Source organism: Danaus plexippus, chromosome 2 (assembly GCF_018135715.1).
Source record: "Danaus plexippus chromosome 2, MEX_DaPlex, whole genome shotgun sequence".
NCBI classification, from domain to species: Eukaryota; Metazoa; Arthropoda; class Insecta; order Lepidoptera; family Nymphalidae; genus Danaus; species Danaus plexippus.
In genome coordinates, this window is record NC_083537.1 from 4,886,377 (window position 1) to 4,899,959 (window position 13,583).

Consider the following 13,583-nt stretch of genomic DNA (forward strand, 5'->3'; position numbering starts at 1 on the left):
AAAATTATTATAATAACAAAAGACTATACATGTTGCTCTGTGCATGCACATGATAAACAAATAATTAGTGTACGTTGAATAAAGTATCATCGGAGGAAGAGCGAACACGCGCGGCCTGTGCAGATATCGGTGCAAGCGGCCCCGCCGATGTGTGTCACTGGGTCACGGCAATGACGTGGCACACGGCCCCGTCGAGCCGCGCACTTCATTTTAATTCCGCTTCGCCGGTGTCTTCGATACAAACGTATGTTCTAAAACGCTCACAAACCTATAAACCGTTTGACACATACGTCCATAATGACCTATTACAAAAAAAAAGGCCTCACCAGCCAGGCAGCCACAGAAACGCTAATGACATTGACCGACTGAGCGAAACGCACTCTATGACGATTCATATTAGACGTACAAATAAAACAATATCACGGAATTATTATGGTAACTGATTCTCAGTAAAATGTTATAAAGTATAATTAATAAATGAGTGTTTTTTTCATTATAATATTAAAATATCGATATTTTATGACGGTTAATATTTTTTTTATAAATAAATCTCTATTTACCCTTAATATTGTTTTTATTTCTAGATTGATACTTGAGATATTTTTAAAGATGTGTAGTTATTATCACAAGTGGGCTGTTTCTTTAATAACTGATATTTTTTTATTATGTTGTATATCTTCCTTATACTTTTACTGATTCACTGTATTAGAGAGTTTTTAAATATCTTAATAAATATTTTTAGCATTCACAAAATAATTCTAAGAATATTCCGTAAGTCACATTATACTCATAGTATTAGTTGAGGAAAACTTAAACCTTCCTCCGCTATCTGACATCTGTTATATATTCCTAGCAAGTTTACTAAACTACATTCTATGTACGTTACCGTAACCTTCAATGCGATAGTCATACTTGAAATCGTTTAACTGAATTATTTTTTTACTTAAAATTCAGTAACTCATGTAAAATAGAATTTTATTTATTGATAAAAGATGTTTTAATGTATTGTATGAGCGTATACAGCTCAGTATGCAAACTTTATATCAACGTGCCTTAGTTAACATTAGTAGAAAATGTACTGACATAGTTACAGAGCTCTTTCATTCAGGGCCATTCATTTGCGGTTATGCAACCTTTATCAATGCTTATGAATGAAAAAGCGAGAACACTATCAGTTTTTGGTAACAATATAACTGACACTAGGTTTGTATAAAGCAGTAATATTCTTATTATCTTGTCATACAACTTCACTTTAATATATATACGATACGATATTCCGATCGATTAACATGTTAACAAAAAAAAAACACTTTAAATTCTAAGAACAAAAATTACCGCAATAAATATCTTAAATAAATTCGTATAAAGTTTAATTTCTATCTCCTCATCATCAGTTTTTGCTAAAAAAAAGCTGAGTAAATGACTCTGCTAACATGGAGAAGGTTAGAGCATTAATCACCACGCTTGCTCAAAACGCATTGGCGATTTCAAACTTATAATATTATTTCTATCTAGTCTATAATTACTATTATTCCACCTAATCTAGGATCAAAAATTCTAGTAAAATTAAATCAAATCTGGATAACTATTTCTTAATGATATTTATCCCTCATTCTAGTGCGTGTAGTTAATAAGAATCATTTTATATTTTTGTAACATGATCAAGACAATAATTTTATTATAACTGTCCTCAGCAGATTAATAACTATGAACCCTCAGGGGAGAGTACTGCTCAATAACAAAATGGACGTGTAATAAGTTCTTAAGTGGCGTAACATATTGTTGTGGGACCGGGTGACATTTTTCAGATCATTCTTATAAATAGCAATCTAGAATGTTATGTTTGGCTTTCATATATCTAGTATAGCCTTGTGTGTTCGCTGTTAAAATAAAAAATATATAACAAGACCATACAACTAGGCTAGTTTGGTTGAACAAGGAAATCCTTGTACAAATCCTTCAACGACTCGGTTAATGTAGTGATATGTCGTCCGTTAAGTCGATGAGAATTTCACAACTTTATATCATTGGTTGTATAGTAATTACGTATTATAAAATTCCTTGAATTGCGAAGGATTTGTTCTGTTTTGTGACATTAGTCAGAGGTATTTCAATAACCGTACGCAGAATTAAATGATAATTAATGTGACCCACATAAAATAATATAAGGATGTTCTGTCTGATGAAAATTATTGACTATATTAAGTTCAAACCGTACAAAGTTATTTTGTGACGTCATTAAAGTTCGGAGAATTATATCTGATAATATTAAGTGACTTATATTAGTTAAGTAATTGGTAGTGTTAAAACTAAAAACATATTTCAGTAAGTTTGTTATTTATGGCTTACAAAATAAGAGATGAGAATAAGTTTATATCTTACAACAATTATCATAACATAATAAAGCTTTCACAAACGTCACGTATTATTAAAACTCTTGAACAAAATAAATTTTATACATTATGAAGAAAAGCACTATTATACCCACATACGAGTATGTAACAAGTAATTAACGTTTTATTATTTATAATATCACTTTAATATTTTATATAAATGCAAAACTGTGTTTTACTTTTCAATATATAGGTATACTTTTATAGCTTCCTCTATTCCAAATAATTTCGTTTGCGTATAAAGACTTAATTTAATGACTCATACGTATCACACATGAAATATACATGTTATATTATAAAAGGAAACACAATAAAGGTGCATTAAGTAATTCTTTATGGGAACATTAAACGTGGTTTTCAGATAAGATAAACTAGCACTCTACAGTCTCGGTTATGCTCTGAAGGACGCAGAAACCTGTCTTCCGGCTTCAAGGTCATAAGCGTCGATCATGGGACGTGCCTCTAAGAAAATGAAAACGATGCCAGTGCTATGTAATGTAACTTTTATACAAACTTTATCAAATAAAAATAAATCGCGTGGTACATTTAACGAAGATTGCATTCGATATAAATTTTTACCTTATAATTTTATTAAGGCCTCTATAAAATAATGTATCGAGTTATATTTTATAAAATAAAATAAAATTAATATCAGTATACCATCGAACGGTCGAAAAACAAATTATAATTAATTATAAATATTTAGTTAAGTTTCGGTGGTTGAAGTCACTGGAATACATATATCTCAAATCCAACAATAGTACACAATGATTATGAATGAGATGTATTAATATGGCAGCATCTTTGTTGTATTATTCTCTATTGTTTGCTGCTATGTATTGTTTACTCAGTCATTAGTCGGAGTGGCTGAGAGGAATCCTGTGAAATGCGTCGTTGCGTCACGTGCTTAAAGCGATCGATGTCACGTAGTATGGAGACGCTGCTGGCGCCTGCGCCAACATCACATATATCGACCGGCAACTTTTCACCCAACACTTTTGGGGCAGGTTAGGCCTATGCTCGAGGTCAAGGTCATGTTTTTTTTTGTTCCCGCTAAAACGTGTCCACACATTCATATAATTGCCAGTATTTTAATCTGAGTGTCAGTTATTACAATGTCACATGGTATAAATTTATTTACTAAATTGTTTCACTTAAAGTTTATAAAAATGAATATATTATATAACATATTTCTTATTGCTACCATATTTATATTTTATATAGAAAAAAAAAACTCGTATAATATTGTTAACCCCATCGACTGTAAGGTCGTTGTCCTTTGAAAATAAATTTCCAATATCAAGCGAATAATTCAATAAAATCTTAGAACTGAATAAAGTTATTACGAATTTTTTATATATTGCTACAGATTATATAACATCGTATCGTTAAAAAAACATGCTTTAATTAAATAAATTGTATAATAATGATGTACTTTTGCTATTGATTATAATGGATATATTATAATAATGAATAAATAAACGTTTTTTTTTTTTACCTTAATCATTATTATTGTAAAGATAAAACTTTTAACATCGCAAAGAATAACATATGTTCGCACGTTTGATGGCTGGTGTCCATTACACCCTTGAGTTATAAAATTCGATAGGTAGCGTTTTACTTATTTATTAATTTGCATATAAAATGAAAATACGAAGAAAATATTTAGAGTCTGTCAGGAATCAGGTAAGACGAATTCATGGTTCATTACAACGAATGATTTATATCTCGAATTATATTTGATCGAGAACAAACTCCATAGAGGTAATGATTCGTCCTTGTAACCTATATTCATTAATATAAACCGCAATTAAGAAGCAAATCCAAATGTTTCGATAATTTATATTAAAAAATATAGACAGCGACGATAATAAATCACATTACATTTTTCTACGTGGTCCGTGTCAGTAACAATATGCTGATATTGTAAGAGTATCTAATGTAAGCGAGCATAATTACGTAACACTAGCTGTATTAAACATGACGCTCTTGTAACTTGTTAGACCCTCGCCATATTGATTACAATAAAATAGTTAAGGATTGAAGTTATCTTTATATGAAACAGTTTAAATGAAATCATCTGTTTGAATAAAATCATTCGGCAGATGTTATGATATACGTGAATTAAGCTTAACGTATCCTACGTTACGTTACGTTACGTAGCGTAAATTACATTAACGGTTACCAGTTATTGCTGCCAAAAATAGCATATATGTACAAATGTAAATTATATTGGATATGGAAATCAGTTAAGATCAACTTAGATAAATTATAATTATAAAATTCCAAAAAAATCTGTCTCGTGGTAAAAATTATAACAGAGGGGAGGGAGAGCAGAGGATTTCGCCTTTTTTTCTATTATATTTCTACCTTTTACGTTTCTGCAAATTATTATTTTTGGCTACTCTTTATAGTACACCTTTTTTGTCCAATTTTGTTATAGTAATTACGAACGGTAAAATTAATAAGAAGAATATTATATTACTTTAATAACAAGCAACGCTGTGGTAATAGATTTGTATAAGCTAAAATTTATATTTCCTTAAAAATATCATTTTTTTTCAGCTCTTTTAATTTTTATTTTGTAAAAACACGTTAATATTTAGTTACTTCAAAATTGTATTCCATAGTTATACATTTTTTGTTTGTTCTCTTAACAAGACACGACTTAAAAACCGCCCCCTTATATATGCCTAGAGAATTTACGCACATTATTGTCTCTATTGTCTTTTCAAGGCAAAGTAAAAAGAGATGCGGATTGATTTAAAATATGTAAATAAATAAAAGTGTAATTTTTATAAAGGATTTTTTTTTTTGCCTCGACACTTAAGGCATTAATAGCTTTTGTTATAACTATTCTTATTTGTTTTAACATTAATATTTTTTTTTTAAAGCAATCCGAAAAACTGAAAAACAAACAAAAAATCTAAAACTACAATTATGATTTCTAGAATTAAAGTCGCAAAATATTAGGTTATTGATTTTTTGACGTGATTATTATGCCTAAAAAATACTCTGCGTTACCGTCACTGATTGAAGATAAGTTTATTCTCAGATAAGTACGTTCTGATAGCTACAATTATTTTAAAGTTTGTTTTTTATTATTAATACTTGCAATAAAATTAAATCATATTACTCGCACGTCTTAAAAAACATATATGATACCAAGTGTGTGTAGGTGAAATAGGCAATTATATTTTTAAATATTGATTTGATAATAAAACTTAAAATAGAGTTTAGAGCAATTTGTTATGATAAGTTTTTAAGTGGGCGACAGACAGTATTATGTTGTTAATGAAATGTTTAACTACATGTTTGTAAAGATATAATTTACACGCTATTTATATTCCTGTGATCTTCGGTACAACATTTAATTTCAGAATAAACGAGATAGAAAAGCCACTGTAATTGTAGGCACACGAGGAGTCCTATTTTTAGGCTTACGGCCATCGAACTTACACAACCTCTGTTTTTGGTAACTGTCCGTCAGAAACGATGACTTATTATCGCTGATTTACTAAGAACATTTGGGACGCCTACTGTTTACATATTTTTCCGTCGGCACTCTTCATGAATAGAATGTTAAGATTTGAAAAAGAAATTCAATCGTGAGTGCTTAATATATTATGATTAGATATGTCTATTGTTTAAAAGATAAATAAAAATTTATCTGATATTATTTTGCCTACTAAACTTGTAATACCTGATTCATCAGTATTTTATTTCATAAAATTATAAACAAATCTACGGAATGAATCACCCTATTTAATATAAATATTTTTTTTAGAGTAGTTTTTGTTTTAAAACATTTTCTTATTTCGTAATTATCTTTTGTGTAATAAACTACTTCAAATTATGACTACTATTTTAAAAAGCTGACCTTATAATTTGATTTGAGAAAATAAATTAAACGTTGTTTCCCAACTCCATATTATTTACAAGAACGGTTGAATGAAAATTGAAATCACACAGAGAAATTAAATCATACGAATCACAGAAACTCTAAATTCATTAAATTCGTAAAAAAAAAACACGAAAATCAAAACAATTTAAAACAGACATTTAATATATTTAATGATTTTAAATGAATGTTATGTTTACAAATGTCACGTAACGTAATACTTTTTAACAAATGAGTGTTTAAATGCGCGAAGATGTTATGTAGAAGCGAGACGGTCGCTGGTTTCCTCAGCTGAGAATTGATCGGGTACCCTCCACCCGGTTCTGGCTGGGGGTACGTCGAGCCGCTGGGTCGCCATGGCAACCGCCAACCGCGGCTGCCGTCCTAGCGACGCCGTGACAACTGATACGATTGAATAGCTCGTTTCAGAGAATTGAGAAAATATCACGATCACAACAACTTTGATGAATATAAACAAATTGTCTATTAACATCTAACTACAGGTGAACATACACCAGCTATTTGAGATGTTATTGACGCAATTACTCACGAACTTATAAATAAATGCTTTAATATATACAAAACTATATTAACTTTATAATTACCCATAAGAATACAGATTTAGTTTTATGTTATTATTAGTTTGTTGCGTTTATGTATTTGTGTACATTTAGCATGTAATATAATTTACTATTAATACGCAGAAGTCGTCAACAGGAACGACTTGGCTATTAACGATTAAAAAAAACATCTAACCACCAAGAGATGACATTTTATCCTTTTCTATTAATTACAAATCAACTACTTATAATACTCAAAACTAACATATATATACGTAATTCCTCTTTCCAGTATAGTATCTAAAAATATATAAATGATTTACATATTACCTAGATCGTGAAGAAAACATAGAAATAAGGTAAATAAATAATACAAATAAATAGAAAGAATAATAAATGTATGGAACTAATACTACTAGCGATAATTTTCACTTATAAAAATTTATTATAGTTTTTTTATTATATATTTATTATAGTATGTTCAAATAATCAATTTAATACGTCACCTCGCACGGACTCCGCAGTACATATATAAATTTAATTTACCCTATGAAACTTAAAAAGATGTATCTCATAAACTACGATTTAACGAAATTGCTCAAATAATATCCCTGTGACAGTCTTAAAACGCACACTTATATCAAAAGGTTAAAAAGAGCATATTTTCGAAGCAACCGAACAAACAACAATGCACTATAAAGTAATAATATATCATATTCATTTTCATTGGTAAATTACACTGATGACAAAAATTATATTTAATTATTTTTATTTTGCCTATTAACAGAACAAATCGCTTTGTACGATATAATTATACCTCCCGCAGTTTTTTGTTTGAAAGCAAACACTTCCATATTAAATTATAATTATTAAAAGACTTGTGTGAAAACCAGAACTATCGCACAAATTAACTATAATTATAAATGTTTAAATAGTGTGCGTAAATATAATTGCAATATATATATATCGATGCACTCTTAATAATAAATTGAGCTTGTTGTTATTGATTCACGTGTTGTAATAAACGTAAATCATATCATAGTTTAAAAGGGAAAAAAATTGAGATACAACTGTTTTTATAAAATTACCAAAAGCCAGAAATATCTAATAAATATATAAAAGCTTTTAATAATGTAGAATTAACGCTCACACTGTATGTTAATATGATTTTATTAACGGACAAATCACCTAACTATTGATATGTAATAAATTTCTTTGTAACATTGACATAATTATTCGTTGGTATGCATAACCGATCACTTACGTTACCCGCTTATGTCGGTATGGTGTGGAAATGTGTAAAATGTATACATTTTAATATTTTTCACACAGATAGATAATCCATTTCGAATATCTAAAATTCTCATAATAATAATCACGAGCAACACCTGGCTTTTATTTATATATATAAAAAAAACCACCAAATATCGCTATATTAGATAAGCTATCAAGATTGAACATATCGACACTGTGATACATTTATGCAATGTCATGGTGAACGACTATACTAATATCCCTTTACAATTTTTCGGTTAAATCTAAAAATATTTAAAAAAAAATACCTTGCATTTTCATTGGCCACGACTTGCATAAATGTGGCATTGATGTGGAAGGCGCCATTCAGCGCCGTATCACGACGCTCCGTGGCTATGAGGGATTAGAAAATAAAATCCTGGAAACAAAATATGTATTATAAATAGCTATTAAACATTGAAAACGAACAAAAAAAAAGCAAAATCGGCCATCTTTCATCTAAACGTAATATTTCATTCAGAAAAGACAAAAAAAAAAATTGTATTACAGAGAAAATGAAACCCTAGCATTATTGGCGCATCTGTGTGAAAATGTTACGAACATTTTTCAAATACGTCTGTGAGTAATTTCACAATTTTGGACTAATTGAAATATTCGTGATCTATGAAATGATATTATTTCTCGTGGCCTGTAATTCACCGTAATTCTATTCTCACTTGATGTTGATTTATCAAATACACTAACCGATTTTGTCGGAACGAAAAAGAGAAACATTTTTGGATCAAAAAATATGTATGAACTTTTTTATTTAAGGCTTTATTTTTTTACCTACAGTACTCTTTCCTTCTTCTTTATATTTTTTTGTTCATATAAAGAAACTGTCTAAGAGGACATTAACATAGTACACAATTTACTCTTATCATTAATGCCACTTATTTTACTAATTTGCAGTTTTATATTTTTTGGCTCAAATAGTTTATAATAGACTTCTTTTACAGTAGAACAAATATGAAATTAAAATAAAATCACACATAAAATTAATGGAACCTATTGTTTTAATTATTACGACATCTTAATTAAAAAAAAAAACATTTACTAGAGACTTTTTTTTAATATCTACATTTAAAATTCTTTTAAAAATTAAATATCTTTTACATTACTTGTAAACAAACACTTATATAAGTGTTTAATTGCATTTGAAATATTTGCAAAGATATGTATTCTGAGAACGAGCAAAACAAATTAATTGAGAATAATATAAATTCAAAACTTAATAGAGATGAAAGGATGTTTGTTGCCCTTTTTATAAATAATATTTTCCATTACTATGATAAAACTCAAATGTCTTGGATGTAATATTGGTATTATTAATGAAACAAAATTATTAAATGATTAAGATCATTATCATCATCATCATCATCATCAGCCTATCGGAGCCCACTGCTGAGCAAAGGCCTCTTCTCACATGGAGAAGATTTGAGCATTAATCACCGCGCTCGCTCAAAACAGGTTGGCAATTTCAATCTTATAATTTGAAATTATAAGACAAGGTTTCCTCACGATGTTTTCCTTCAACATATGTCAATGGTGTCTAACTACTCTTAGAAAGTACATATGAAAAGATCACATTGGTACTTGCCAGGTTTCGAACCCGCGCCCTCACGTGTGAGAGGCACCTCCAGGCCACCACAACTTCAAATGACTAAGAGAAGTTTGAAATTAAATACATGTATATATTTTTTAATGGTAGGCCAACATAATACTTTAAAAAATTTAAATTACTACATATGCAACACTTCATTGGATAAGTTAGGTGTAAGGTTTACAAATTTTTCAAGAAAAAAAAAATTCATGATAATTATTTACAATTAAAAAAAGTTATTTAAAATTCTAATCCATAGATTAGAAGTAATAAATCAACATGTAATTTGTTAACAATCTACATATAATAGGTTTTTTTAATCTTTGTGACAAAAAAAATGTTTATTTGTAAATTTTTATTTCTTACTTTTGTTGTTTGATGAACATATGATAATATTAATTGCACATAAAAGTATTATTGATATATCATGAATACTATATAAAGACTATATAAGATAAATTTATTAAAGGATATAAAATGACTCAATATATGTATAATGTGGAGGTATCATTTAATATATGGATATTGTATTGTGAAGGGAGCTAAGATTTTCTTTTTTGGACCTATGAATCATTGAAACATTATAGGACTAACATTATATAGAGTAGGAATAACGCATCAATGCAGACATTTTCATAACGTCAACAAACAAATATATATACCAAAACATAATGGTTAAAATTTACAATAACTTTAAAAATTAAGTTAAATATAGCGGTTTTAAGTATTTCACCTACTAACATTATGAAAATTTTAATTGAAAGCATGTCATGCTATTAATACTAAAATGTGTCTGATATTGATGCATTTGCTTTTAGTTTGTTGAAATCCTGATATTATTGAAAGTAAAAGTAAATACTATATATGGCCTTATTGGATTTACTTTGTTACAAACACATATATTACCTGTGTTACTCATATATATATGAATTACAAATATTATAAATATCAAAGTTAAGAACTTACTATTACTTTGGGACAAACAAAAATTGTAGATTATTTAAACCTTCATTTTTAGATTAAGTACTGTATTTATATTTCAATTTCAAGGATTAAATTAATTCTGTTATAGTTTTAATGTTATTTACTTCATAAAATTAAATTTGGAAGTCTAAACTAGAATTACTTCCCTATGAGTAATGTGTCAATACATTTTTTCTAATTATTCTGGATGTATTATGTATACTGATTGACAGCATGATGTTTCTTATTAAAACATCCAATATGTAAGTCTACTTTATAGTAGATATATCACATTATAGTGAACCTGAAGCTAGATTATCCTAGCTTCTGCTCTACTTAAAACATTGACACATTTAAGTGATTTACTTGAAAAACATATTATAACATTATCACATTCAAAACTGTTGTTCAACTCCTATTATATATTAGAAGCTTTACCATGACCTGGATGTTTATTTTATAAATTCATTCACACTAACATCAGGTTATCCAATATATCATACAAACATTAAGGCTTTAAAAGTTACAATGACAATTATTCATCTTAATTTACTACAAAGGTGGTGTATATATATATATATATATATGTGTGTGTGTGTAAATAATATTCCGCACTAGGGTATGGCCTTTCAATATCTGTTTTTTCTGATTGAAAAATTAAATGAAAATGATTTTATTTATTAACCTCTCTATACATCAAAGATGTCCTCCACACTCATGGTCAAAACCGTATGCATAACAAATATTCTAATGATAATTGCAAATCACCCGTTAGAAAGGTATCAGATCAGGCTATTTATTTCTACATGAGAAATCTTAACCTGAGTATATTCAAGTGTTAGCAAATTTATTTCTCATATGTATAACTAGGTATATTAATTAGAAAATTTGAATTTCTTCATATCTTAAATGTTGTTTGTCATACAATAATAGTTATTATATGTAAATTATATATAAAACATGTATAAAAGATTGCAATAATTAATATAAGTAAGAAAGTTATAGAAATTAAAGCCGTTTTATATTGTGAATATTTGTGTTGCTGTTTCCAAGTACCAGAATTTTGGTGAGTGTAAGATTTTCATGGTGAATATGGTTAGATGATAACATTTATGTTAAGTAAAATCCAAGGGAAATACATGTGTGTTAGCTTCATTACATAATTACTTTATTATGATTAAAAAGTGTCTCAAAAGCAGCACAAGCTAAAGAAACAAATTAAATCATCATATATAAAACTCTTTCTCGATTAAGCTTTGCGTTTAAATTTTTTGTATTTTTTGCTTATGTATTGTGTGAAATACTTCTGATCTAAATAAAAAACGAATGTAGCCTAAATTATTATGACAGTTACCTTTAATTTCATGACACATATTTTCAGGTAAAACTTAAATCTAAACATCTCAATCTTTTATTGAAATTTGTTTCAATTCTATATATTCATTTCAAAAATATCATTCTCTAAAGTTTAATCTATATTTTAAGTTTATGATCTGGAACCATTAGTGATGATTGACATTAAAATGTAGTTCTTAATGTAACCCTACTTGAGCCAAAACATTAAAACAAGGCAATTAAAACGGCTATTTCAAATCTATAAAATAATTATTTAACCAAAACAATTATGATTATGGTTTGGTATTGTTAAAAACCTCATCACTAATTCATTTATCACACTTGATGTAAATAATAATACATGCAAACTAAAACAAAATAAGTGTACATAGATAATTATATCATTATTCAGATTATAACACAGTTGAATTTGTATTTAAGCAATACATAAAATATACTTAAATGTTTTGATGAGTACTCCAATATCCTTCTTTTAACTTTATTCACAAAGGCAAATTTAATTTGTATAAACATAATTACAATTAACCTTCTATACTATTAGTACTATATAGTTAAAAAAGTTTTTAAGAGTTAAGGAATATAGGTAAACGTCATATCTAGGATCGATTTCAAGACCGTAAACTGTAAATTGATTATAACAGTCTTTTTAACCTGTTTTGTAACTTGTAAGTACTTAGGATTTTCAATTACAGTGGACACTCGCACAATGACGTCATTACATTGACAGTCAATAAACCATAGTAAACAAAACCATGGCTTCGAACTATCAATACGTGATTTTCTTATAAGAAAGGACAGCTGATGCCTCTTGTCGTACCGTGCTATGTGCAACTGTAAACGTTTTAAAGCATTAACACAAATTCAAGGATATCAAAGCTAACCGCGATCAGTAGTTGACAGTAAAACTAAATAACATGGCGGCATCTTGTCGCAACCGGTCTTAAAGGGCTTATAAATACCTAACGAAATAAACACTTACTTCAGTTAATACTTTTATGATCCTTTTTCTCGATAAATTCACGTAAACACAGTTCAAAGGAAAATAAATAAGTTCATATCAGACACTAGTGGTAAAATGACGTAACATTCTCAACCTTCACGGTCGCACGGTAGGTACAAACGGCAGGTACAAGAAAGTTATTTTATTTCAAACACAATGGTCAACTTTTCACAAAAATATCACTTTACACTTTATTTACAAATTGCACTTATGACAATGGTGACCCACCAAGTGTTTGACAAATTAAACTACCTAGCGACTTTTATTATTCTGCCAAAGAACAAACGTGACACGCAGTCAAGCAACCTCGTTCATATTTTTTAATTTTTCACAATCCGCGGCGTGTTATCTTCACAGCAGCAATCGGATACTTGTACAAAATTTCATTACAGAACGTTTATCGGAATGTATTTGAAAAAAGGTTTCGCATGTTATACTTTAAGGAAATATTTGAGTTTTAATATTGTTATACAGTATAACAACTGAAAGTAAGATTTTTTTATATGATTAAGGA

General features: G+C 28.5%; 1 protein-coding gene across 4 annotated transcripts in view; it reads right to left on the reverse strand.

The window, feature by feature from the left end:
• The window catches only part of LOC116779506 (uncharacterized), a 36,735-nt gene extending 23,318 nt beyond the window's left edge, over positions 1–13,417 (reverse strand). For 2 of the 4 annotated variants that reach the window (XM_032673820.2, XM_032673818.2), the window contains exons 1-2: positions 13,049–13,417; positions 8,417–8,526 (exon numbers count right to left, since the gene is read on the reverse strand). In XM_032673820.2, coding sequence (XP_032529711.2) covers positions 8,417–8,445 — 29 coding nt within the window. In that variant the 5' untranslated portion in view covers positions 8,446–8,526; positions 13,049–13,417. Of the gene's footprint in view, positions 1–8,416; positions 8,527–12,720; positions 12,901–13,048 lie in introns of all 4 variants that reach the window. The other 2 variants (XM_061521968.1, XM_061521964.1) reach the window with 2 other exon arrangements.
• Positions 13,418–13,583: the final 166 nt, after the last annotated feature.